We start from the raw sequence: 23,013 nt of genomic DNA, 5'->3' as shown, positions 1-23,013 counted from the left end.
ATCAATGAGAATACACAGCAAATTCCTCTCAATTTCTGATTCCCTAAAACACGTTATCAGCACGAGCCCTAACCCTAGCCCTAAAAACAAAAAAAACCCGAAAACTCTTCTCACCAAAACTGCCGCAAGCTCCTAGCCCTTGTTAGCCGTGCCCTATGCTGCCCCTGCAGCCCTTGCGCACCCGTGTGCCGCCTACTGCCCCTGCAGCATTGCCGCACGTCTACTGCCCCCTGCAACCCAGCAGCACGCTCGTTTCTGTGCAGATCAGTCTGCTTTCACGCGCTGAAACATCTTGTTCGGAACCTCTGATGAAAATACTTTCTTCACCAAAGTTGTTCATCTCTGTCTCTTCTATCTGACCTCCAAATTTCATCCCTATTGGAGTCGTTTTGAGACATGTACACGATTCGAGGTGGAAGCTGTTCAGCATGCTCGTTCCTGTGCATATCAGTCAGTTTGCAAGCCCCGAAACGCCTAGTTAAGAACTTCAGATCAAAATTATTCCTTCATCAAAGTTGTTCATGTCTGTCTCTTCTATCTAACCTCCAAATTTAAGCCCTATTGGAGTCGTTTTGAGACCTGTACACCAATCGGAGTGGGAGCTTGTTGAGATAAAACGATAGACTGCAAACATCATTGTTTCGATCTAATCCAACCCCTCTTGGAATCGAATTTCTTGGAAGCAACTATGCTTAGAAATTTTATTTGTTTTCGTGGTAGCCTTTTCCGAAACTAACCCTAATTTCTTGTTCTCTTTTAGGATGAGTAACCTGAACAAATTGGACTTTGCCCCATTGGAAACAACTGGCTTTGGATATCACAGGTGGGTTCGTGATATCCGCCAGCATCTCAAGGCTGATGGAATCCTGGACATGATTCTCGAGCCTAGCCAGGACGTGATAACTGTTGAGCAAGCTCAAGCTTTGGAAGCAAATAGAGCAGCCTTAGAGGCAAATAAGGCGAAAGCCATCATCCTAATGACTCGTCATATGGATGATTCGCTCCAGTACGAGTGTATGAATGAAGAAGACCCCAGAAGGCTATGGGTCTCACTCGAAGAAAGATTTGGCAACGTCCGTGACTCCTTGCTTCCTGACCTAGAAGTGAGATGGCATAGCCTCCTCTTCTGTGATTTCAAGTCAGTTCTTGACTATAACTCAGAAGCACTTCGCATTAAATCCTTAATGGAATTCTGTGGTAAAGAGATCACAGATGCGATGTTGATTGAGAAGACTATCTCTACCTTCCCCGTCTCTGTATTGATGGTTGCTAAGAACTATTGAATCGATGTTAATGCAAGACGGATCACAAGGTTTCATGATCTCATTGGAGCTATGAATGTCGCTAAAAAGCATGACAATATCCTTGTGAAGAACTATAATTCGAGATCCGTGGAAACAGAGCATATTCCGGAATCCAATTATAGTCGCACCTCTAAGAGAGGGCGCCAAGAGCGAAACCCTAATCTTAGGTATACTTCTGGACATTCTGATCCATATAATCGCTCTACTTGGGAAGGTAACCGCCAAAATAGGCCAACACGGAACCGAAGAGGTAAACGTGGAAAGAGAGAGGGAGGCAACGCCTCTGGCCATGTTGGTGGCGCCACCAACACTAAGAGCCATCTAAATGACGCTTTCAAAGCGCCTCAATCAATGGAGTTCGAGCAAAGAGATGTATGTTCTCGATGTGGAGTGTCTGAGCATTGGGCACACATTTGTAGAGCTCGTGAAGAACTTGTCACCGCCTACAAAGCATATTATGAAGCAAGAGAAGCTCACTATGTGGAACAAGAAGATCAAGAAGATGATCTAGAGTGAAGGGTTGCAGACTACAAATCTGGCTGGGATCAATAGATCGCCAATTCTGTTTAAGTCTTTATTTTCCAAGAGATGTAGGCGATTACCATATTACCTTTATTGGATTAGATTTTCTTTGATCAAAGAAACAATGATGTACTCCGTTGGCTTATGAATAAAATTTCGAGTTCTTTTCATTATGACTCCATTTTGATTCTGAGCATATGACTTTGTGACTACGATGGCTAGGCCATCAATATTAATTCAAGGACATGGAATAGCCCAAGTTCCACTTGCCAAATGGCACCTTGATTACAATTGTCACAGAAACTCTCTACGCTCTTAGGGCAAATCGTACCCTATGAATAGCCAACGAATTCCATGCGAAAATGCATGTGGAGAACGGAAATGAGTTCCTTTGCAATACCTTTAATGATTGCGAACAAAGACGCATCTTAGAGAAGTTTATGTGTCTCTCTAGTGGACTCTATGTCACTATTCGAGCTATTAATCCAATAAACGTTATGAGAGAAGATCTCTCGGATTTAGACACATATTGGCTTTGTCACGACAGGATCGATCATCCTAGTCATGATATGATGATCCGTCTACAAAGACTTCACACGGACATCTTTACAAAGCCCGTTCCTTAGGGAAATTAGGACTGAGACCGTCCTCTGCAAAGGATATGACAATACTCATTCTGTTCTTACAAATAATCCGTAGGGATTTTGTGGATTGATTCAACCAACTTGCGGACGCTTAAATATTTCATGATATTGGTTGACACGCAAACACGCTGGTCACGTGTTATGCCATTGTCCACCTATAAATGCTGCTTACGCTACACTCCTAGCTCATATCATATGACAATGGGCTCACTCCCCAGATCATCCTATTCAGTCAATTGGATTTGACTATGCTAGAGAGTTTACATCGAAAGACTTTCGATGGATATTGCAATGGGCTTGATGTTGGACATCACATTCCCATGTACACACCTAATTGGTCTCGCGGAAACGACTACGATGGTAGTCCGAACATTGGTAATGCGCACCAATCTTCTTACATCCGCTTAGGGTGATGCAATATCGCATGCAGCTATGCTAATTCGTCTACGACCTACCGCCACTCAATGTCCCTATGCGTTACAGCTAGTGACTGGGTACACGTATTTTGTACTTACGCACATTTGAGTGAGCTATTTATGTGCCCATTGCGCCGCCACAGCGCACTATGATAGGTCCTTACAGACGAATGGGCAACTACGTTGGATTTGAGACTCCAACCATCGTCCGCCACTTAATGCCCTTGCTAGGTGATCTCCTTACCGCTAGATTTGCAGATGTCACTTTGATGAGACAGTCTTCCCGTCGTTCGGGGGAGATAAGAACACGAATGTTCAACAGGAACGACAGAAATTGTCGTGGCCTGTCCCCACTATGTCTCATCTCGATCCCTATTAAAGTGACGAGATCACACAAATATGCTGCAAACATGCCTGCAAGGAAGGACGTCCCTACGAGAGGACGTAGCGCCACCCTACACGGAGGTTGGTATGGCGCCAACGCCAAAGAGAGTGGCACTCTGGCGTTACAGGCCATGGCCCCAGCTAGGATGCTTGGGAGGTCCGTGGGTTCGAAGAATACTTTGGCACATTCCAATCCTTTAATCATCGACACTCAAAATCCATCTCATGAGTATCTTCCAGGTTATGGTTATCGTTGGGGGACGCCTCAACGTCAGAACCTATTCCTGAGAATATAGAGCTCTATGAAAATTACACTAGTGTACATGAGACGTGGGATAGAAACTCCATCATAATTGGTGATGTAGTTGCGTATTTTGTTGCGCATGAGTTTGTTGAGTCAGATGATATCGAACCACGCTCCGTTGATGAATGAATGCCAACGTAGAGAGTTTTGGCCTAAATGGAAAGATGCGATCCAGGTTAAGATGGATTCTCTAACGAAGAGGAAGGTTTTCGAGCTAGAGATGCTAACACCTCCTGACATAAAACCTATTGACTAATGGGTCTTCGTTAGAAAGCGTGATGAGAAAAAGAGATGGTAATCTCGCCTTATGGCGCAAGGCTTCTCACAAAACGCCCTGGAATCGACTATGATGAGACATATTCTCTCGTAATGGATGTTATTGCACTCCACTACCTTTTTAGTTTGGTAGTTTCCGAATAACTGAACATGCAGCTTACAAATATGGTCACTACGTATCTCTATAGGGATCTAGATACGGAATATACATGAAGGTTCATGGCGAACTTCATTTACCCAAGTCAAGAGGCTCTAGACCACGGAGCGCGTTTACAATAAGGTTGAAACGCTCACTAAAGTGACTACTTGATTGGGAAGGGATATGCCCACGCGTTTCTATAACAAGTTTCGGATTCTATCGCGGTTCATGTTGGACATGATCTTCATCAGAAGCCTTTAAAGAGTTAAGGGAAACCGCTGAACACTTGAAATCCGATTTTGAGATGAAGGATTATGGGAGAACACGATTATGTCTCAGTTTGGAACTTGAGTATCGTGTCGATAGATGCTTAAGCATTTTGACAAAGTCAAACCTTCAAGCACCCCCATGATCGTTCGTAGTCTTGATCCTGAAAAGGATCCTCTTCGTTTGAAGGATGACGACGAAGATGTGCTAGAGGCAGAAGTGCCTTACTTGAGTACAATAGGCGCATTATTGTACTTAGCTCAATGCACAGGACCGAACATCTCATATGTTGTGAACTTGTTAGCTAGATATAGCTCTGCGCCAACGCGACGCCATTGGATTGGTGTAAAAGATATCTTTTGATACTTGAGATGTATGAGTGATATGGGCTTGTTTTATCCCTACAAAGAGATGATGGATTTGGACCCATCACACACCAGGTACGCCGCCAACACTGGCCTGCGTCCATTATCCCCATCCCAAAACGACATGTGTTTTGGAAGGTTTTGCTGATGTTGGGTATCTCTCTGACCCACACAAAGGTCATTCCCAATTCGGTCAAGTGTTCACCATGGGAAAAGACCGTGACATCTTGGAGGTCTACAGAATAGACCCTAGTCGCTATATCTTCGAACAATGCAGAGATCATTGCTCTTCACGAAGTGGTTCGTGAATGTATATGGATTGGATCCATAATCACGCATGTTCGAACAATTGTGGTTTGAAGTCTACCACAGATGAGCCTACGAGCGTTTAGGATAATGCTGCTTGTTTTGAACAAATGAGGCAAAGCTACATCAAAAGCGATTACACCAAGCACAATCAGCAACAACAGACTCTCCTCGAGATCAAAGTGAACTAGGTTCGATCTGAGGACAGTGAGGCAGACTTGTTTACTAAGTCATTGCCCAAATCCACGTTCGAGAAACATACGGCAAGAATTGGCTTGCGGAAATTATCTGAACTCCCATGATCGTAGTCATCAGGGGGAGGCGCAGACATCAGGGGGAGATGTCTACATGTTCATCTCGAATCGTGAAGGGTGTGTTGTGCTCTTTTTCCCCTTCGACCGAGGTTATTTTTGTCCCACTGGGTTTTTGTTACTCGGCAAGGTTTTTAACGAGGCAACGAGAGAAGCACCGCGTTTGGGCAACACAAGGGGGAGTGTTCAAGGAAAACCTAATTTGTGTTTAGCCCAAACTCTAGGTTACTTGACCTAGTGGTAATAGGATATAATTAGAAGGATCTAGAATCCTAATCAATGTAGAATTACTTTCCTTGTATGATTAAGATTCTATGCATTGTAATCCTCTATATAAAGAGACCCCTATTATCAATGAGAATACACAGCAAATTCCTCTCAATTTCTGATTCCCTAAAACACTTCTCTAATAAACCTGTTCCTTTTACTTCCCAAAATTCATTTTTTATCACACATAATTGTCACATTCAATGACCCTGTGTGTGCCAGATATTATTGACCACACGAGACCTTTCTCTGTGATTTCTATAATTTTGACAAGAGTCTCCAATTCTACCCTGTCCCAATTCCCAGTTTAGTTTACTACTCGAATTCACTTCGCCAAACAAAGAATGATAATCAAAGCCTTCGTCCCCCCAAAAAACAGTGCTACAAATTCTTGTCTTTGAAACAGAGTCATCAAGAAGAAGAAGACCCAGATGGCCTTGCTCTGCTTCCAATGCCTGAAGATTTCTCTCTACCCAGTAAGTTTCTTTCTTTATTCCTTTGATGCTTGCTTCCCAAAAAACCAGAAACAACCACATTTTCAGAGTTCCATTAATGTTCTCTTCTCTCTCTCTCAAACCCATTTGGGTTTTCTTCGTTCTTGTAATTTATTGTGAGTGGGTGAGTTTCAGAGTTTGTGGGTGTCCCACCAGGTCCTTGATTCTTACTCCTACTTGCTTCAAAGAAAATAGGGGACCAAACAGATAGAGAGGACTAAAGAATTGAAGTCATCAGTGTGACCCACATGGTAAAAACCCTAAAATCTTTACTCGCATTCTTTGTCTACTCTCAGTTTTCACTTTTCTTTGTACTCCATTCTTCTTTAATCAATCCCTGCATTTGTCATTTTTCAATGTTGTGTTATTGTTTACTGTAATTCTTTTGGTAGATTTTGTTTTTATTGTTTTTTCACACCATTGAGATGGGTGAGTCATTCTTTTTTTCTTTTTTGTTTTTCTCATTACAATATGTATTGGATGCATTGGAGTAATTTGATTATTGCCACGTTGAATTTTTAATATCTGTTTCTGCAAAATGGATAAGTTCACAAGCACATAAGAAGAGGAAAGGTAGAAAGATGTTGATTCTGTTTGGTACCCTTGAGTTTAAGAACTACATCAGGGTACAAACTACAAAGTTGATTAGATTATTTTACTTGTATATGCTCTTAAGAACCTGTGCCTCTGTTTCTGGTGACAACTTTGTCCAATTTTGTTCCCACAGCCACTAATTTACTTCTTTCTTTTTATTTAGATGATATTGGTACTAATGTCATGATTATCATTAGTGAAAGATCTATTGAAATTCGAAGTTATGGAAAATAGTGAGCTGACTGTTGCTATGTAATTTTGAATTTTATGTTTTCCACTTCTGAATGCTCTTGCCACTACCACAATGCCTAGAAGTGTTCATTTGGAATTGGAACAATTAGTAAACCCCTTATGGTTTTTCAATTGAGAGTTATTCAGGGCTCTTGGGGGGAATATGATTTTGTCAGTGTGCAAGTACTAACATATAGAAGAACATGAATGTGACTTAAAAGATAGAAATAAAAGAAAATAAAGGTGATACCCTTGTCTTTGGTTGCTCAATGTAGTGTGAGAAAGGTCATGTAAAACTTTGACTATGCTTTACGATACATGTGTTTCATACAGTCATGCTACTACCTTGTCACACACGAGACTAATTGTTAGACTGAATTTAGCTGTAAGTTGTGCTATGTCACTTCCTAATACCCTCCAGATTTTAATTTTCAAATAGCATGGTTGGTAGCATGTGTTGGAGATGCATGGCCAATAATCCATATTAAGCAAGTCAAGTACAGGTTATACACAGTTTGAAGTTTCAATAGATGTTACATTTTTGTAGTATCTGAAAAAATGAAAACTTTGAAATTAAATGGCTCTTGTGCATATTGTGGAAATTCCATATCAAACTGGCAGAATATCAGTGTGCATACTGTCATTTTCAAAAAAAAAAAAAAAAAAAAAAAACCCTGTGATATCTATTATATCTTCCGGGCTTTCTTTCCTTAATGTGTGTCTCTTCTAATTTTCAGGACAAATCCTGTGATACATGTGCTGAATTTACTGATCGAGGCATTGCTTTTAAAGAAGTGATTATAACATGCTCTAAATGCAGAATAGCTCGTGAAGATCTCTCTCTCTCTCTCTCTCTCTCTCTCTCTCTCTAACAATTAGCAGGTAACTGTTATAAAGAAGCAGCTATAAGAAAGCAATCTTTTAAGTGATAGCAGCCTTCCAATCTGCATTTAGAAAAAAATACTATTTCATAAAACTCAGTTGAAAAAAAAAATGGTTTTTTTTTTTTTGAGAAGAAACAGCTTTTTATTAAAAAAGCAAAAATCGAGATACAGGGAGGCGGACAAGGAGTCCGCTTTAATGATCTAAAGAGGGCAGCTAGGGCTATAGGCCTAGCATCTCGTCTAATAATACTAATCAAGGCTTAGGGGCTTATACTACAGCTGCTTGCCAGTTAAGAATAATGGAAGAAAGGTTATAATCCTTGAATTCCTTAGAAATAGAAACCCATAAGGATGCCCAAAACTTGACTCTCTCCCACAGGTCTTCCTTCTCCACCCCTCCATAGTTTTCAAATAATCTTTTATTTCTTTCCATCCAGACCACCCAAACTACAGCTAGCACCCCACAACCCCAAAGGGTTCTGGCCTTTTTACTGTACCAAACGCTATGGGGTTTTCCCTTAGCAAGTCATTTCTCTGTAATGGAGTTGTCCAGTCCACTCTTGCTTCCCAAAATAATTTTTTCCATAAGAAATTAGCCACTTCACAATGCACGAAGACATGATCAGCACTTTCCCCTTGAGCTTTACATAAAATGCACCAGTGAGGAGAAAAACAACTTCCTGGTCTTCTCCTTTGAAGAACATCACATGTATTTGTCTTCCCCAGTACCACAAGCCATCCCAAAATCTTCACCTTAGTAGGGACCTTGACCTTCCAAATAAACTTTGCAGGAGGAAAAATTGGATCTGATCCACCACTAATTAAGAAGCTATGGAAAGAATTGCAAGAGAATTTCCCATTAGGCTCAAGCTTCCACCTCCTTATGAACTTATCATATATGAACTTATCTTATAAGAAATCATTCTAAAAGTTGTTTCTGCTAGCTTGTTGAAATATACTGAACCTCCTTGTCATGTGCATCTTCTTTCATGACTCATGCGTATGTTATCTGTTTCAGAACTTGAACTTTGGTAGTCTGATGTCTTGTTCCTTGCCAACTTCAGTTGCTCACTTATTCATAAATACATTGACATATCCAAAAAGTTTAAAGAAAGAAAATAGCTAAGCTGGAGGGCTAAATTCAGAGTTGTAGTTGTTGATATCCTTTTAATTTAATGTTCCATAAAGTAACAGAGTTATGTTTTTTTTCCTAAGATCCCTGTTTTATCTTCATAATCATCTTACTATAATTGTTTCTGCTCGATGTAACTATTTTCTGCACTATCCTAACCCTAACATGTTGTATTGTGTTCTCCGATGTTTCAGTTATTGCATGCGGGTTAATCCCTCCTTGGTCGAGGACTGGGATTCGGACAATTGGGTATGCGAATCATGTGAACAGGGCAATGGGATGCTTTCTCCAAACTCTAGTATTAAGGAAGACACATTAGAGTCATCAACCAGTCGAGGCCACTATGATGGCGTGCATTCAACAGGTCCCAGCAGAAATTGTAATGGTTCAGGGTGGCAATCTCACTCTAAGAGGCAAAAGCCTGTTGTGAATGGAAAAGTTAAGTTCATTACAAATGAAAAATTCAGGAGGCTATCTTTGGCAGACCCGTCTCAGAAGACTCCTGTTGGGTACAAAACTATTACTCCAAAGTCTCCTGTTTCCGGGGTTAAAGAAAATCAAAATTTGAAACATTCACAAGGTGAGAGATCTTTTTAACTCTTGCCTTAATAATATGTATATAATTTTGCATATTATGCCTAAAGAGAAAAGGGGATAGAGGTGTTCATATCACTCATACTGGTAAATTTTGGGTTGTGTTTTCCCTGAATTGTTGAAGATGACCCTATAGGACATGGAAACTAACACAACCCACATTGTTGACATTGTTTTCTCATTGTTCAGCATTTTGTCTCATAGAACACGGCTACCTTTTAACTTTTTTTTTTGAAAGGAGCTACCTTTTAACTTTGATGGTATAAGATGGTCCCAAAATATGCTTGACAAACTCCTCTACATTACCTTTTAATCTTAGAGGTATAAGATCCACATAATATGAGTAGTAGTTAGTTGCATAGACTTTGTTACTGACAGTTTTGAGACTATTTGTTGTACCTAGTCCCCCTTGGTCAAAATATATAGATGATCGAGTAGTATTAGCTGGTCTTTATTGAATTTGAGATGCTATGTGTTCAAGACTTATGATCTATGATCTCACCTACAGCTGATGTCTTCATTCCTGCAACAGATGCTGAAACTTGTAAGAAGAAGGAGACTGCTTCAAAAAGGAAGTCATCCACAATTACAACATTGAGGAACTTTTCACCTATATCTAGTCCAGGCAAGGGTTTATAACTTTACAAAATTTAATGAATCTACATAATTGCTGTGCTTAAATGATAGGTTTGATTTAGTCAATTGAACTGTGGTAAATGGGACTATGGTTTGCAGCAAGGTATTATAGTACTGATCTTATTATTATCATTTCAGAAAAAAGGGCTCCTGGAACACCCACAAAAGGGCATATTATAAAAGAACAACCAATTGATGCATCACTACTTTCTGAGGGAGTTGAAACTTCTAGTAGGATGACAGTAGAGGAACAGACCAAATTCTCATGCACACCATCAACATCAAGGCATTCACCATTTAATAATAGTTATGGACCTTATGGTAAAATAAGTTTTCTTATTATTTTGTACATTTTACTGACTTGTATCAATTTTTTGTTATTCATTAGTACACCAACTATTTCTTTAGAGTATAGAAAGTAGAGAAATAAAAGAGATTTTTGAAATTTCTATAACACATTCTTTTATATAAAGGTGCACTTTAAGAATTATTGGGATTTTAGAGTCAGTAGATTATATTATAACTATGCATTTGTGGGCGTTCAATTTTTTTTTTCTAAGCATTAATATCTTCTGATTCGATCAATTGAAATTGTATCGCAGTTGTGAATCCAGTTGGGTAATTAGTTGCCTTGCTAATTATTGAACCTGCTTGACTTCAGGAGGCAACACTTCTACTGATGAAAATAATCATTCAGATGATAGAGAGAGAGACCACCTGAATAAGTTTCCTAGTTTCCACTCGTATTCTCCTGCTTTACATGCTACTTGGAAGTGAGTAACTTGTCCCGTTAAGTTCTTGCATATTGTCTATTCATGATCTTGCAAAATCGCGTATTGAGTTGAATACTGAGAATAATTAGAGTGATCCTGGAGTTTCAATTTTAAAAACAATACTTTCCATGTCCTCTTGGCTATTGTATGACATATAGAGATTTCCTAAAGTTGCAGAAAAACTCCTTTCTGAAGCTCTATGATGTGTGTGATAAAAGGTTGTCACCTTGGAACTACTCTATCCAACCATCACCGATTTCTTTTTATATATTTTGTGTTTTTAATATAAATTTCTGGTAGTTTTATCTAATGAGTTGAGGCATACCATTTAAAAGAATGATTCTACTCCCATTTTCAGGTCATCTGGATATATACAAGAATTAATATTGTATCATTTCCATTTTTCAAAAGCTTAATTGGTGTTTCTTTCTTTAGGGGAGGCTTCATCATTCTTGATTCAGAAACACCTGCTCAATTCATTGGTGGATTCCAAGCACAACCTCCCTGTACTGTACATCAATAAGCCTATGAGTTTTCATGAAATTTGCCTCCTGTCTTCCGGGCCGCTTTGCTTCCTAGATTGCTTCTTTGGGCTGATCCCTTCTGAGAGGAATGTCCTGATCTTCAAGATGTTGGACTTTACTTTTTCCCTGATGATAACATTGCCAGGTCAGTTTTGGCTTCGAATTGCATGGTTGTTATGTATGAAATATGTTTTCCATAGAAGTATCTCATCTGAGCATATTTTTTTCCGGCTGATTTGTAGATCAAGAGAGACCTATCATGGATACCCAGAATTCAGTGATGAGGATTTACTTTGATGGAGTGGATGCTGTGGATTTGTTGATATTTACATCTAAACAGCTGCATTTAGATTCGCTGAGTAAGCTTTCTTATAGAATGCCTCTTCTCTTGCAGAGATTTCGACCTTTTAGATGACTTTTAGGGAATTTTTATTTGGTAGGTTCTTTATTGATATCGTAGATACATTGCTTATCAACCATCAACATATTGGTTAAGTATAACTGTAGCAAGAAAATTTGTAGAGTTTCAAGGAAGCTGGGGGCCAAGTCACAAACTACTGTGTCTTAAATATAATTAACTAGGATGACTTCTTGCATTGTGAAGTTGGTGTCTTTAGTAGCTTTTATGCATCTAGTTACATGCACACAATACCATGTGTGCTTCTGATTGTAATTTTTTACTTGGTGCCCTAATACGATTGCCTGGAATTTTGTTCTTACAGAAACCGTGACAAGTCCAAGTACAGAAAACTTCTTATGGGGAATTTTTCATGACAAGAATCATTGTCGAGCTGACATGTATGACAATGGAACTACTGTTGATATGGAAGTTGACATGGCTGGTGGAAAGATGGTTGGAACCGTTGATGTGGTTGTTCTGAAAGATTCATCCACCCGTTGTAGAAGGCCTGACCCTATCATGAAAGCAGTGCAGCAACTTTTGACTATTAAGAAGGAGGAGCATTCTTCATACCTGACCAGATTGAGGGTTCTAGATTGTACTATTAAACAATTGTTGGCATTTAACTCAGAGGAGCCTATCATGAAGGATGAGCATTCTGCATCATTGGGTATTAATTTTTTAAACTGTCATTATATTTTTTCATAAAAGGCCATGGTCTGTCATATTGATGCTTATCTTCCACCTTGATCCTTTTATCAGAAATGAAGACGGTGTGTAGCATGCAAGTGAAGTTGGAGAAAGATGAGGATGAAACCTGCCTTAAAACGGACAAGAAAACACTCCCATGTTTGCCATGCCTGAGCCTAGCTCTCAAAGTGTTGCTGGCTCAACTGATAAAATGGTAGGGACAACTTCAACTGTAGATGAGATTACCATACCTAGGATGCTTTGCAGCAAAGATAACCACACCACAATGAAAGAAAATACAGACACCGTTCGACCCCATCACTTCCAAAGGTATACAAAGTTTCCGCGCAGAGTTTTGTTCACAAGAAACAGAGTTATGAGTTGAGAGTAGGAGCTAGTCTGCTACGGTTGTGAGATGTTTAGTTATAGTGGTATTACTGGAGTGAGTCTCATGTTGCTGGTATTTTATAAATCTTTTCTGTTGGGTCGAAAATCATCCATTTATTGCCTCCTCCCAAATTATACTAAAGTGAAAATTTGTCCCTTAGAGAAAAAGACCGGTTCATATTTACCTGCAAAAGCAAATTTGCTTCTGACAATGGCTTATCAGCAAATGAGAGTTTATGAAGTGGACTTGCTGAAAGTTTTCTGCTGACTCTACAGGAGAAATATCTGAAACTTTTAAATAATTTTTTGGTCAAAGTTAATTAAGTGGACTTTCAGTTGAATGTTGTGTGGACAAGATAATCTAATGGGAAAAATCCTCTATTATTACGAAACTCTATAGATAAGGCAACAATCTCAAACCACGTTGTTTGTTCTGATCTCTCTCCTTACTGAAAGATCGAAGCACAACGTACACAACCACACGTAACACTGCCAAGCTGCTTGATACAGACAATATCACAAGAAGAACCTAAAATTGAAGACAATAAAATGTGATTTTCTAATTGCAAGAACTGAGGCCGTGTTTGCTCTCCTACGTATACACAGGCCACTAAATAACTGGCCTTTTTTGTTTTAGATTAAAGAAGACATGATTTCTGCAAATTGTAGGGGTCTCACAAAACAAAAAAATTGAAGCCCAGTTAAGCAAATGAGATCTACAAATAAGCTTTGTGGTTAAAATGAAGCTAGTTAGTCTATAATTTGCATTACTGGAAACTGTCAAAGACACTAAAGAAGATTTACAAGTACTCAAGGTTTCTAAGAACCAAAATTCTGTAGACTATTAGTCCCTATATGCTTTTATATAAAATAAATATAATAGAGTGAAAGAAAAAGGTTGAACTTAATTACTTATTGTTCTTTTTGCAAAGAATAACTCATTCATAGAGAAAATATACGTGCCCGTTTAATTTTGCAAAGAATTCTTCAAATTGACTTTAGCCATATTACTTCATCAAAATTCACCTCTCAAAATGTTGGATTTTGGTTGTTCTTGTGGGTTTTGTTGTTCCCCCGACAGAGAGAAGGCGAGAGTAAAAAGAAAGACTGAGAAGAGAACAGGGAAAGAAGAGGAAGAAGAAGAAGAAGGTGATGGGAAGCTCTCTGGGTTTTCTTTGATCGGTTGGTATTTGTGGGAATCTGATGTGGGTTTTGTCTCAATTTTTCTGATTGAAATTCTTTCTGGGATTTCTTATGTGAAGTTAATTCAGGGTCCTGTATTTGTCTTCAGCTGACCAATGGAAGAATCGTCTTCAGCTGACCAAGCCTGTTACTTAGCCTCCATTGGTATGGGGAGTTTGCGGAGCTGCTGCCTGTGGTACGCTTTTTGCTTCTTCCTGATGGCCCCATGTTTCTGCATACGCTTTTTGCATTATGCCAGAGTTGTTCTTGAACTTCTGTTAAACCATCACTGGGTTACATTCAGCCTAGATTGAGCGATGTTGTGATTTGGTGTTGATAAAATTAGTGAAAGGCTTTGACATCAATGAAAGAAGGGTAATAGGAAGGGTTCATGTATACTAGATATTTAACACTTTAAGCTGTAAATACACAAGCTTGGTCCCAAATTTATTTCCCCTGATCTGCTAATTCTTATGAAGTGTGAATAAAACAGTGAACTTCAATCTCAAAAATAGAACTGCATGCCTACAGTTTAATCCATGACTTGTGTAGATTTTCCATTTACATACATGGCTCACAAGTAAGTTCACTATTTCCTTCCATTTTTGTTTGCAGGTGATGGTGTGACAGAGTAAAATCCTGATCCTTCAATATATCTGACAGCTGTTTAGGTAATTGATCTACATCCTTATTTTTTCCATATGTATATATATCTCAATTATCTTGTATTGTCTCTCTCTGTATAAAGTGTCACTGATCAAATTTCAAAAAGAGAGATCGCTAAGCTCTGTCTATATCCAGTAATCACATAAAAATTGAAGATGGTAAAACTTTCCTGACCTTATCGCCTATCCGTGGAGAATTAGGTGAATGCTATGTCTCAGCCAATGTCTGGCAATGAATAAAGCAAGAATTTATAAACATTCCCTTGTTTAATTAAATACGTATATGCATAAGATTTTTAGATACTTATCCTCTGATTGAATGACAAAATGTGTCATAGCATTCAATTCTACACAGGTTAGGATTTAAATGTGTGTATATAATTTCAATGTATAAATTTAAAAAGCAAATTAAGGACCTTAATTTTCTGATGACCTTGCCATCTCAAGGATGGTTGATCAGTCGTATGACAATGACTATATCACAGTCATTACCATCTGAATCCCAACATAGCTGTAGCATGAAAAATCCTATCAAAGGAGAATGTATATGACCACTATTCCACTGAAAGTAAAACCAAGCTAAAGCTATTGTTCTTTATGCTTCATGATCAAAATCCAATCCTCTTTCCTGTATTCTCTTTTGCTGCCACATTCTAAGATTTTCATTTGCTATATAACACAGGCGAATGGATTTCTTGAAAATACTTATGCTTCTCAACCTCTGAAGACATCACCTTAATCTCATCGATTCACCTGATTTTCTATCCTGGTATTACAAATCTTCCTTTAACAATGTGTAACGGTTTTGTGTACATATTTTTCTGGTCTCTCATATTGTTCTATTTTCTATGGTTGAAGCAGTTGAAAAAATGGGTATGGCAATATCTAGGATGGTGAAGATGCTGTTTGCAAGGAAAGAAATGAGAACACTAATGGTGGGTCTTGATGCTGCTGGTAAAACCGCCATCCTCTACAAGCTTAAAGTTGCACAATTGGTACTATCTACTACTCATTCATTAACCACCACTTTGGTTTTTCAATTCATTGTTTATATTTTGTTTCCTGCAACTTTTGTCAGCGTCTTATTTTAGTTGTCATCTATTTTGTTTTATTTTTTGACCTTTAATGGTATTACAATTTTTGTCAACCTTTAATAGTATTACAACTTTTATCACTGTCTTATTTTAGTTGTCGTCTATGACTTAATGTATTCTAACAATGAAGACATAACAATAGCAATATGCCATTGAAAATCCATTTTTTGCATTTTTCCCTGTCATTTGAAATAAATTTTCCATGTGACTGATAGCTAGCTTTGCCATTCTTGACAGACAATTGCAGAGTCTGTTGGCGATTAGTTCTTTAATTGAAATGTGTCGAAGCATATTGATTGTTAATTTCCCTGCAATCCAAGCTGCTATCATCACATGCTGCATAAGGTTGATCGGACTTGAGGTCAGTTCCAACATTTGAAGGGACCCTGGTGGAAGTATTCCTTTCCTGTCCAAGAACATGAGTTATTAAGAATGAAGGTTTGGTATAACACATAAGCTTATACTTAATTAGTATCATGTTTTTGCATAGGGGGGAAGAGGGAGAAAAAAATTCTATAATATTTTCTTTTTGTAATATGCCTTTGCGTTCTATTATGTGGCAGCTAATGTTTAGATTTCTTTAATCTTGAAAGATGCTTTCTATTTGTATAAAATTGATTTTATCTATTGGGACTCCAAATATAATATCAACGTGTTTGCTTGCAGATCAATTAGAGTTCTGGCGAAAATTGAGAGCTTCGAAGCCATTCAGAAGCGGGAAGAAATCATTGAAGCTTCCTATGGAGTCATGATTGCTTGGGTTGATCTTGGAGTTGAAATCCCACTCGAACAAGATTTCAATAGTCCAAGAGGAAATAACTCAAGTGTAGGCAGCTAAACAATGTTTTTGTAGCTTCTCAATTACTTGAATCAATGATTGAATACCCAACCCCAACACACTTTGAGGTACCACTCTAAATTGTACTAATGATACTGATAACAGAGGAAGATCAAGAAATGTCCAGTCTACTTTTTTATTGTTTCTACTTGAGTAGAAAAGATCGCAAAGAAAATAGAGACTCTGTTGTTCATTTATTCTTCTCTCAGTTTCCGAACAATAAACGTTTGGATTGAATTATTGAAATGACTTCCTACCAAACCAAGCCAATTTCATGGCTGTTTCCGAACAATTATATAAATGATGCAAACGTTTGGATTGAAATGACTTCCTACCAAACCAAGCCAATTTCTTTTTTTTTTTTTTTTTTGATGACAAGCCAATTTCATATTTAGTAAAGCTAAAGATTGGAGAAAGATAGTATGCATTCAAATGTTACAGACTTCGGTCAAAATGGAAACGTGGTTTAATAACGTAAAGTTTATATTTCCACTTTTTCTTTTTGCTTCTGGAAGTGAAAATAAATGGATAGCACTACAATCCAAACATTGGTTTGGTATCATTATGTAAAAATGGCTATACCATTCGTTTATAAGACTAGTATCTGACTTTCTGGAAATTTTTTTTTTCTCCTTTCTATTTGTTTTTTGGTTTGCCGACACTACAGAAGAAATATCTCAAAACGTGTATTAAGTGGGACATTCTGAAACCACTATCAGCTGGGTATGTGCTGTAAAAGATGATGGAAAGATAATGTAATATAGCTTTTGTTGTTATCAAAATCTCAAAAGTTTAATTCTCTCTATGCAAAAGAGAGCCATAGATTCTATGAGAGGAAAACTTTGCAAGCCTACTGTATTCCATCTCTCTTTACTAATTGATTGAAGCACTACACTGCTGTTTGTTCCGAGTTCGTGAGGAGGAAGATGGCATCTGAATTTCTGCTTACTTTTGGTGCTGAGGGTGTGCTGAAGAAGGTGTCTTCACTTGTCAATGAGCAAATCAGTCTTGCATGGGGGTTCAAAGGAGATCTGAAGAAGCTAGGCGAGTCGTTATCACTAATCCAGAACATGTTAAATGATGCGGCAGAGAAACCACAAGCTCTGGAGGCAGTGGAAGGATGGGTGAAGAAACTCAAAGGCATAGCTGATGATGCAGACAATGTGCTGGATGAATGCAACTATGAAGTTCTCCGACGTAAGGTTGAACTGCAAAACCACATGAAGAGGAAGGTACTCAACTTTCTTTCTGCATCCAATCCCATTATATTTCGCCTTAAAATGGCAAATAGGATCAAGCATATCAATGCATCACTTTTGGATCTCAAGAGTGATGCATCTCTCATTGGATTAATTGAAAGAAGAATAGATGCAACTCCCCAAGGTGTACGGCCGGATCGAGATCCAACCGACTCAATGTTTGAGAGGGACGAAAAGGTCATTGGAAGGGAGGGTGTTGTGTCAAAAATTGTTGAGAGCTTGACCAACTCCAACAATCAGCAGAATCTTTCAGTTAGGGCCATTGTTGGAATGCCAGGATTGGGAAAGACAACTTTGGCTAAAACAGTATACAATAATACTGCTATTGCTACACACTTCCATAAGAAAATATGGGTTTGTGTCTCTAATACTTTTGAAGTCGATTTCATCTTAAGCCAGATCTTAGACTCTTTAAGACCTGGAAAGGCTGGAATTAAAAATCGGGATGCATTGCTTAAATCTCTCCAAGAAGAGCTAACAGAGAAGAGATATATTCTTATCCTAGATGATGTTTGGAATGAGGATGGTATAAAATGGGAAAGTTTGATGAGTTGTTTGTCAAAGCTTAATTCTGCTCCGGGAAGCAACATCATCATCACTACCCGCAGTGCCAAGGTGGCATCAATTTCGGAAACACTTACTCGGTGTGAGTTGGACAAACTATCAAATGATGAATGTTGGTCCATCTTGAAGCAAAGAGCATTGTTTTCAGATGGCAATGATCCAAACCGAGAGAGAATTGGAAAGGAAATTGCTAAGAAGTGTGGAGGCGTCCCGTTGGTGGCAAAGGTATGTACAAAGTATAACAAGACTTCCATTTCCAAGTTTTACTTGTTTTATTCTTATGTTTTGCCAAATTTTTGATAAGATCGAGCAGATAGAAAGTAAGAGAATATATGCTACAAAAACAAGAACAACATTAAATGATTAATTTTATGTCCTTTATAGAACTAGACGTGTCACAATTAAGTCTTAACTTTAATTAATTTAGTAGAGTGCAACCTACCATTTGCTCATTCCATCAATCCATCCTACTTTTTAATTAAATCTTGCTACAATAATTTTTCAAAATAGCAGACTTTTTATTTTAGCTCATTAACTATTTTAGAGAACATGTTTAGTTTTTTATCTATTTTAACAGCTGCACCAGACTTCTAAGTGACTCTCCAATCTCCATTAAAACTTTTAGCTATCTCGCTTCGAAATATAGAGAGCGAGACGAGGCTCTCTATAATTTAAAACATTCATTTTGAGTTATAACTATTTAATTTTCATTTAAAAAATAATATAAATTCAAAACTAGCTAAAATAGAGAGCACCGATACAGACGTAACTCTAAAGTGACTAGTAAAAATGACTTTTTAGCCACTTTGACTAAAATTTAACTCTAAAAATGGCTAGTATTGTTAAAGATACGTTTAGACTTTAGTTGCCAAAATATCCTATCTACATTCTAATTTACAATAGGAAAAACATTATGGAAATTTGAAAGAAATTTTATGATTAAAACTCATTAGAGAAGTTTGAAATATCTTCGAATATAAGATTTCAAATAAAAAAAGTGTAGAAGGTTGACTCATGGGATAAGAATCAATGATTTTTTTTCTATTTCAGTTGCCCCTTTTTTTTCCTTTTGTATTATATGGATTGGCGTATTTTACATGTATAGTACGTTTGATGTTGAAAATACTTGAAATTTACCCAATCAACAAGAATAGTAGAACAAATTTTTTTTTTCTGAATTATATGCGTATAGACATATAATACGCGTTTTAGCTTATAGAGCTCATTGATATAAGAATGTAGTGGGGCGGGGATAAAAACAAAGTAATTTGCTCTAATTTATTTATAGCCTTTATTTAGACAGAAGAAAAAAGTTGCATTGAAAATAAAAATCTCAACAATGTTCGTCGATTCAATTGATCAATTGAGCGTTCACATCAAAACTGTTGGATTTGTTATTAAATCCAAGCCCTCCCCAAACAGTTTTTAGAATAGCCCGACCAGCCACTAGTGGAGATGGGACTTGGAAATTTTGAATCTAAAATGGAAAGGTTTGGGTGGTTTGCTTCCATTAGAAATGGCGTTTTATATAAACGTAGTGCAATCCAATTATGCGATGTCATTAAATTGGTTTGAGTGGATTTTACTAGGAAATGAAGTGTGTTCTCCATTTCTTTTCCCCTTCTTTTTTCTTTTCCGGTCATTTTTTCCTTCTTTTCCAAGTTTTTTTTATTTAGTGGGTAGCCTTTTAAGATGTGTTTTCTTTTGCTGTGTACTGTACTTGAAGTTAACTATTTTACTTTAAAGCACACAACTTCACCTTGTTAATCAATACGTACATCAATGGATTTTCTAAATTTTTAACTGATATAATTACAGGTTTTAGGAGGCATGATGCGTACTAAAAATAGTACGAAAGAATGGTTGTCAATTCAAGCAAGTCGAATATGGGAATTACCCGAAGGAGATGAAAGAATCATGTCTGTTTTAAAGTTGAGTTTTCAAAATTTGAAATGATCACTTTTGAAACAATGCTTTGCATATTGCTCAATGTTCCCGGAAGATTTCACAATTGAAAGAGAACAGTTGATCCAACTATGGATGGCTCAGGGATTTCTCCATCCTTATCATCCTGGTCAGCGTATGCAACAAATGGAGGATATAGGTAATGAGTATTTCAATATTTTATGTCAAAACTCCTTATTCCAAGATGTTACCAAGGATGACGATGGCATTATAAAAAACTGCAAAATGCATGATCTTGTGCACAATCTTGCAAAAGAAGTATCCAAATGTGAGAGTTCGATGCAGGACTTGAATAATGTGATAGAGGATCACGATAAACCTGAGATTCGACATGTTTCACGAGTTCCTACATCAACACTAGAAAGAATGTCAGAGTCAAATATTGCGAGGTTGCGCTCTCTATTTGTGAGTGATGAAGTCCCCAGTACCATTTTTCTAAAGTTGAGAGCTTTACGTGTCTTAGATTTAGAAGCGTCGGGTATAGAGGAGTTGCCGAATTCAATTGGCAAGTTGAAGCATTTGAGGTATCTAGACATTTCCTACACAAGAATCGAGGCACTCCCAAAATCTATTGGCAAGCTCTATAACCTTCAAACACTGAGAATGCATGCTACAGATCTCGAAAAGTTGCCACAGGAAATGAAAAACTTGATCAACTTGAGACATGTTTATTTTGATAAGGAAATTGAGATTCCAGCTGGGATATTGGGGCAATTGTGCAATCTTAGAACATTACCTCACTTCAGTGTGGGCAAGGAGATGGGACCTGGAATTGGAGAGTTAGGTGGCTTGAAGCAATTGAAAGGCCGACTAACTATTTTGAATCTAGAACATGTGAAGAGTGAAGAAGAAGCGAAGAAGGCAAAATTGGAGGAGAAGAGAGATGTATGCGAGCTAAAATTTAAATGGACAAGAGACGACAACAATGAGGAAGGGTCAGAGAGCAGCACAAGCAGCAGCATTAATGATGAACATGAACATGTACTAGAAGGCCTCCGGCCACATTCTAATTTGCAAAGGCTGCAGATTAAAGGATTCAGGGGTGCCAGATCTCCGTCATGGGTGATGTGTCTCAACAACTTGAAGAAGATTATATTATCCCACTGCCCCAATTGTGAAGGAGTTCCAGCACTGGGTCAACTTCCTAATCTTAGACATGTCGAGATTTGCAGGATGGATAACCTAAAACATGTGGGAGCTGATGGTCTAGACTCGTTCCCTCTTGTTGAGCATATGAGTATAATTAGATGTCCCAGCCTAGAGTCGATTCGGATCGCACAGGGCAGTGCTCCTCTCCGTGAATTGATCATAGAGGATTGTAATGGATTATCAAGCCTACTGATTGGGCCCTATTGCTGCACCTCTATTCAAAAATTGGTTATTTGGGGCTGTCCTAATCTAACATCACTTCCAACCACACAGGGGGGCATTGCATCTCTAGAGTTGGTGATTTTTAAATGTGATCGATTATCAAGCCTACCAAGTGGTCTCCTCCTACGCTGCACCTCTCTGACGCTTCGTTATTGTCCTAATCTAACATCAATATTTCCCATCACACAGGATATGCCATCATCTCTCCGTGAATTGACGATTACAAATTGTAAGGGATTATCAAGTCTACCACTAAGCGGGCTCCTCTCTCTTGAGAAATTGTGGATATCAAGTCTAGCACCATCCATTTCAGTCCCATCAGGCGTCCTCCGCAGTTTGATTGTTAGTGATTGTGAGGAATTGACATCCATTTCAATGACGTCGTCAAGTCTTCTACTTGAGGAGTTGCGTATAGGGCGTTGCAATAATCTACAATCTATTGTTCCAGCAGATTTACAGGGCTTCCCATGTCTCCGTGAGTTGATAATAGGGCATTGTGGGAAATTAAAATATCTGCCGACAGGGTTTCACTGCCTCACCCGATTGAAGAAACTGCTTATTGGCCCGTTCTGGGAGGAGCTCCATTCCTTCCCTGAGTTTCAGCTTCCACCACATTCACAACTTGAAGAGTTAACCTTGAGAGGGTGGCCTAAGCTCAAGTCTCTGCCCCAGCAAATTCAGCACTTGACTTGTCTAAAAACTTTGTACATAGAGAAGTTCAGCGGAGTGGAGGCTCTTCCTGAGTGGTTGGGAAATCTCACATCTCTTGAGATTCTGTATATTTGGAATTGTGAGAATCTCAAGTATCTACCTACACTCCAAGCTAGGCAACGCCTCACCAAATTGAAGGAGCTCGATGTTACGGGATGTCCCCTCCTCAACACAGGCCCTGAATGGCCCAAGATTGCTCATATCCCAACTATCTTAAGTATGCAACTTTTTGATCAAACGCTATATATCCTTTTCCATTTAACAACTCATATTGATTGTTATGTCTCATTTTTCATCTTTCTTTCTTAACACAGTCTAGGATTGAAGCTATGCAATGCCCAATGGTTTGTCACATATCAAGAGAATACTGTAGGTGCGTACCATACCATCAATAAATTTCAATCCCAGTTGCCTGAATTTTCTCCTTAAATTAAGTCTCTTCTTCTTACACTCACAGTTTTATTCTTTCATTTAATGGTTCAATTACTTTTCCCCCTTACTGTATGATTTAATTTGCTTG

At 38.2% G+C, this 23,013-nt stretch overlaps 2 protein-coding genes, 1 long non-coding RNA gene and 1 pseudogene across 16 annotated transcripts; all 4 read left to right on the top strand.

Annotated features, from left to right (window-relative positions):
• The first annotated feature begins 5,733 nt into the window (after positions 1–5,733).
• LOC112196411 lies at positions 5,734–12,909 on the top strand. Of its 10 annotated transcripts, none has more exons than XM_024336754.2 (11): positions 5,734–5,981; positions 6,156–6,250; positions 7,562–7,652; positions 9,035–9,420; positions 9,943–10,059; positions 10,209–10,391; positions 10,732–10,843; positions 11,279–11,512; positions 11,610–11,726; positions 12,090–12,437; positions 12,530–12,909. In XM_024336754.2, the coding sequence occupies exons 3-8, from the start codon at positions 7,639–7,641 to the stop codon at positions 11,364–11,366; spliced, it is 900 nt and encodes a 299-aa protein (XP_024192522.1). In that variant the 5' UTR covers positions 5,734–5,981; positions 6,156–6,250; positions 7,562–7,638; the 3' UTR covers positions 11,367–11,512; positions 11,610–11,726; positions 12,090–12,437; positions 12,530–12,909. The 10 variants fall into 10 exon arrangements, with proteins under 10 accessions (XP_024192522.1, XP_024192521.1, XP_040373277.1 ...); XM_024336753.2 differs by having other exon boundaries at positions 6,135–6,250; XM_040517343.1 differs by lacking the exon at positions 6,156–6,250.
• Positions 12,910–13,395: 486 nt separating this feature from the next.
• LOC112200622 lies at positions 13,396–16,864 on the top strand. Of its 5 annotated transcripts, none has more exons than XR_005809594.1 (7): positions 13,396–14,026; positions 14,136–14,222; positions 14,642–14,697; positions 15,374–15,460; positions 15,553–15,645; positions 16,023–16,223; positions 16,452–16,864. It is a non-coding gene; the product is annotated as an uncharacterized LOC112200622 (long non-coding RNA). The 5 variants fall into 5 exon arrangements; XR_005809593.1 differs by having other exon boundaries at positions 15,553–15,686; positions 16,023–16,146; positions 16,452–16,863; XR_005809592.1 differs by having other exon boundaries at positions 15,553–15,686; positions 16,023–16,228; positions 16,452–16,863.
• Positions 16,865–17,342: 478 nt separating this feature from the next.
• Positions 17,343–20,629, top strand: LOC112196521 (annotated as a pseudogene).
• Positions 20,487–22,812, top strand: LOC112199267 (disease resistance protein RGA2). Its single transcript, XM_024340307.1, has 2 exons — positions 20,487–22,710; positions 22,808–22,812. Exons 1-2 carry the CDS (start codon positions 20,487–20,489, stop codon positions 22,810–22,812), a joined length of 2,229 nt encoding a protein of 742 aa, XP_024196075.1.
• Positions 22,813–23,013: the final 201 nt, after the last annotated feature.

Source organism: Rosa chinensis, chromosome 4 (genome assembly GCF_002994745.2).
Source record: "Rosa chinensis cultivar Old Blush chromosome 4, RchiOBHm-V2, whole genome shotgun sequence".
Taxonomy (NCBI): Eukaryota; Viridiplantae; Streptophyta; class Magnoliopsida; order Rosales; family Rosaceae; genus Rosa; species Rosa chinensis.
The sequence above is the reverse complement of the archived record's forward strand: the minus strand, read 5'-3'. Positions and strand labels throughout refer to the sequence as shown.

What these genes read in the sequence shown, in the direction of transcription:
- LOC112199267 (XM_024340307.1), top strand. Translation starts at nt 20,487, where the DNA reads ATGGCTCAGGGATTTCTCCATCCTTATCATCCTGGTCAGCGTATGCAA.
- LOC112196411 (XM_040517338.1), top strand. Translation starts at nt 8,907, where the DNA reads ATGTTTTTTTTCCTAAGATCCCTGTTTTATCTTCATAATCATCTTACT. An exon ending in AAATTTGAAACATTCACAAG is followed by an intron (nt 9,421 to 9,942) that starts GTGAGAGATCTT and finishes TCTCACCTACAG; the next exon opens with CTGATGTCTTCATTCCTGCA. An exon ending in GCTTTACATGCTACTTGGAA is followed by an intron (nt 10,844 to 11,278) that starts GTGAGTAACTTG and finishes TTCTTTCTTTAG; the next exon opens with GGGAGGCTTCATCATTCTTG.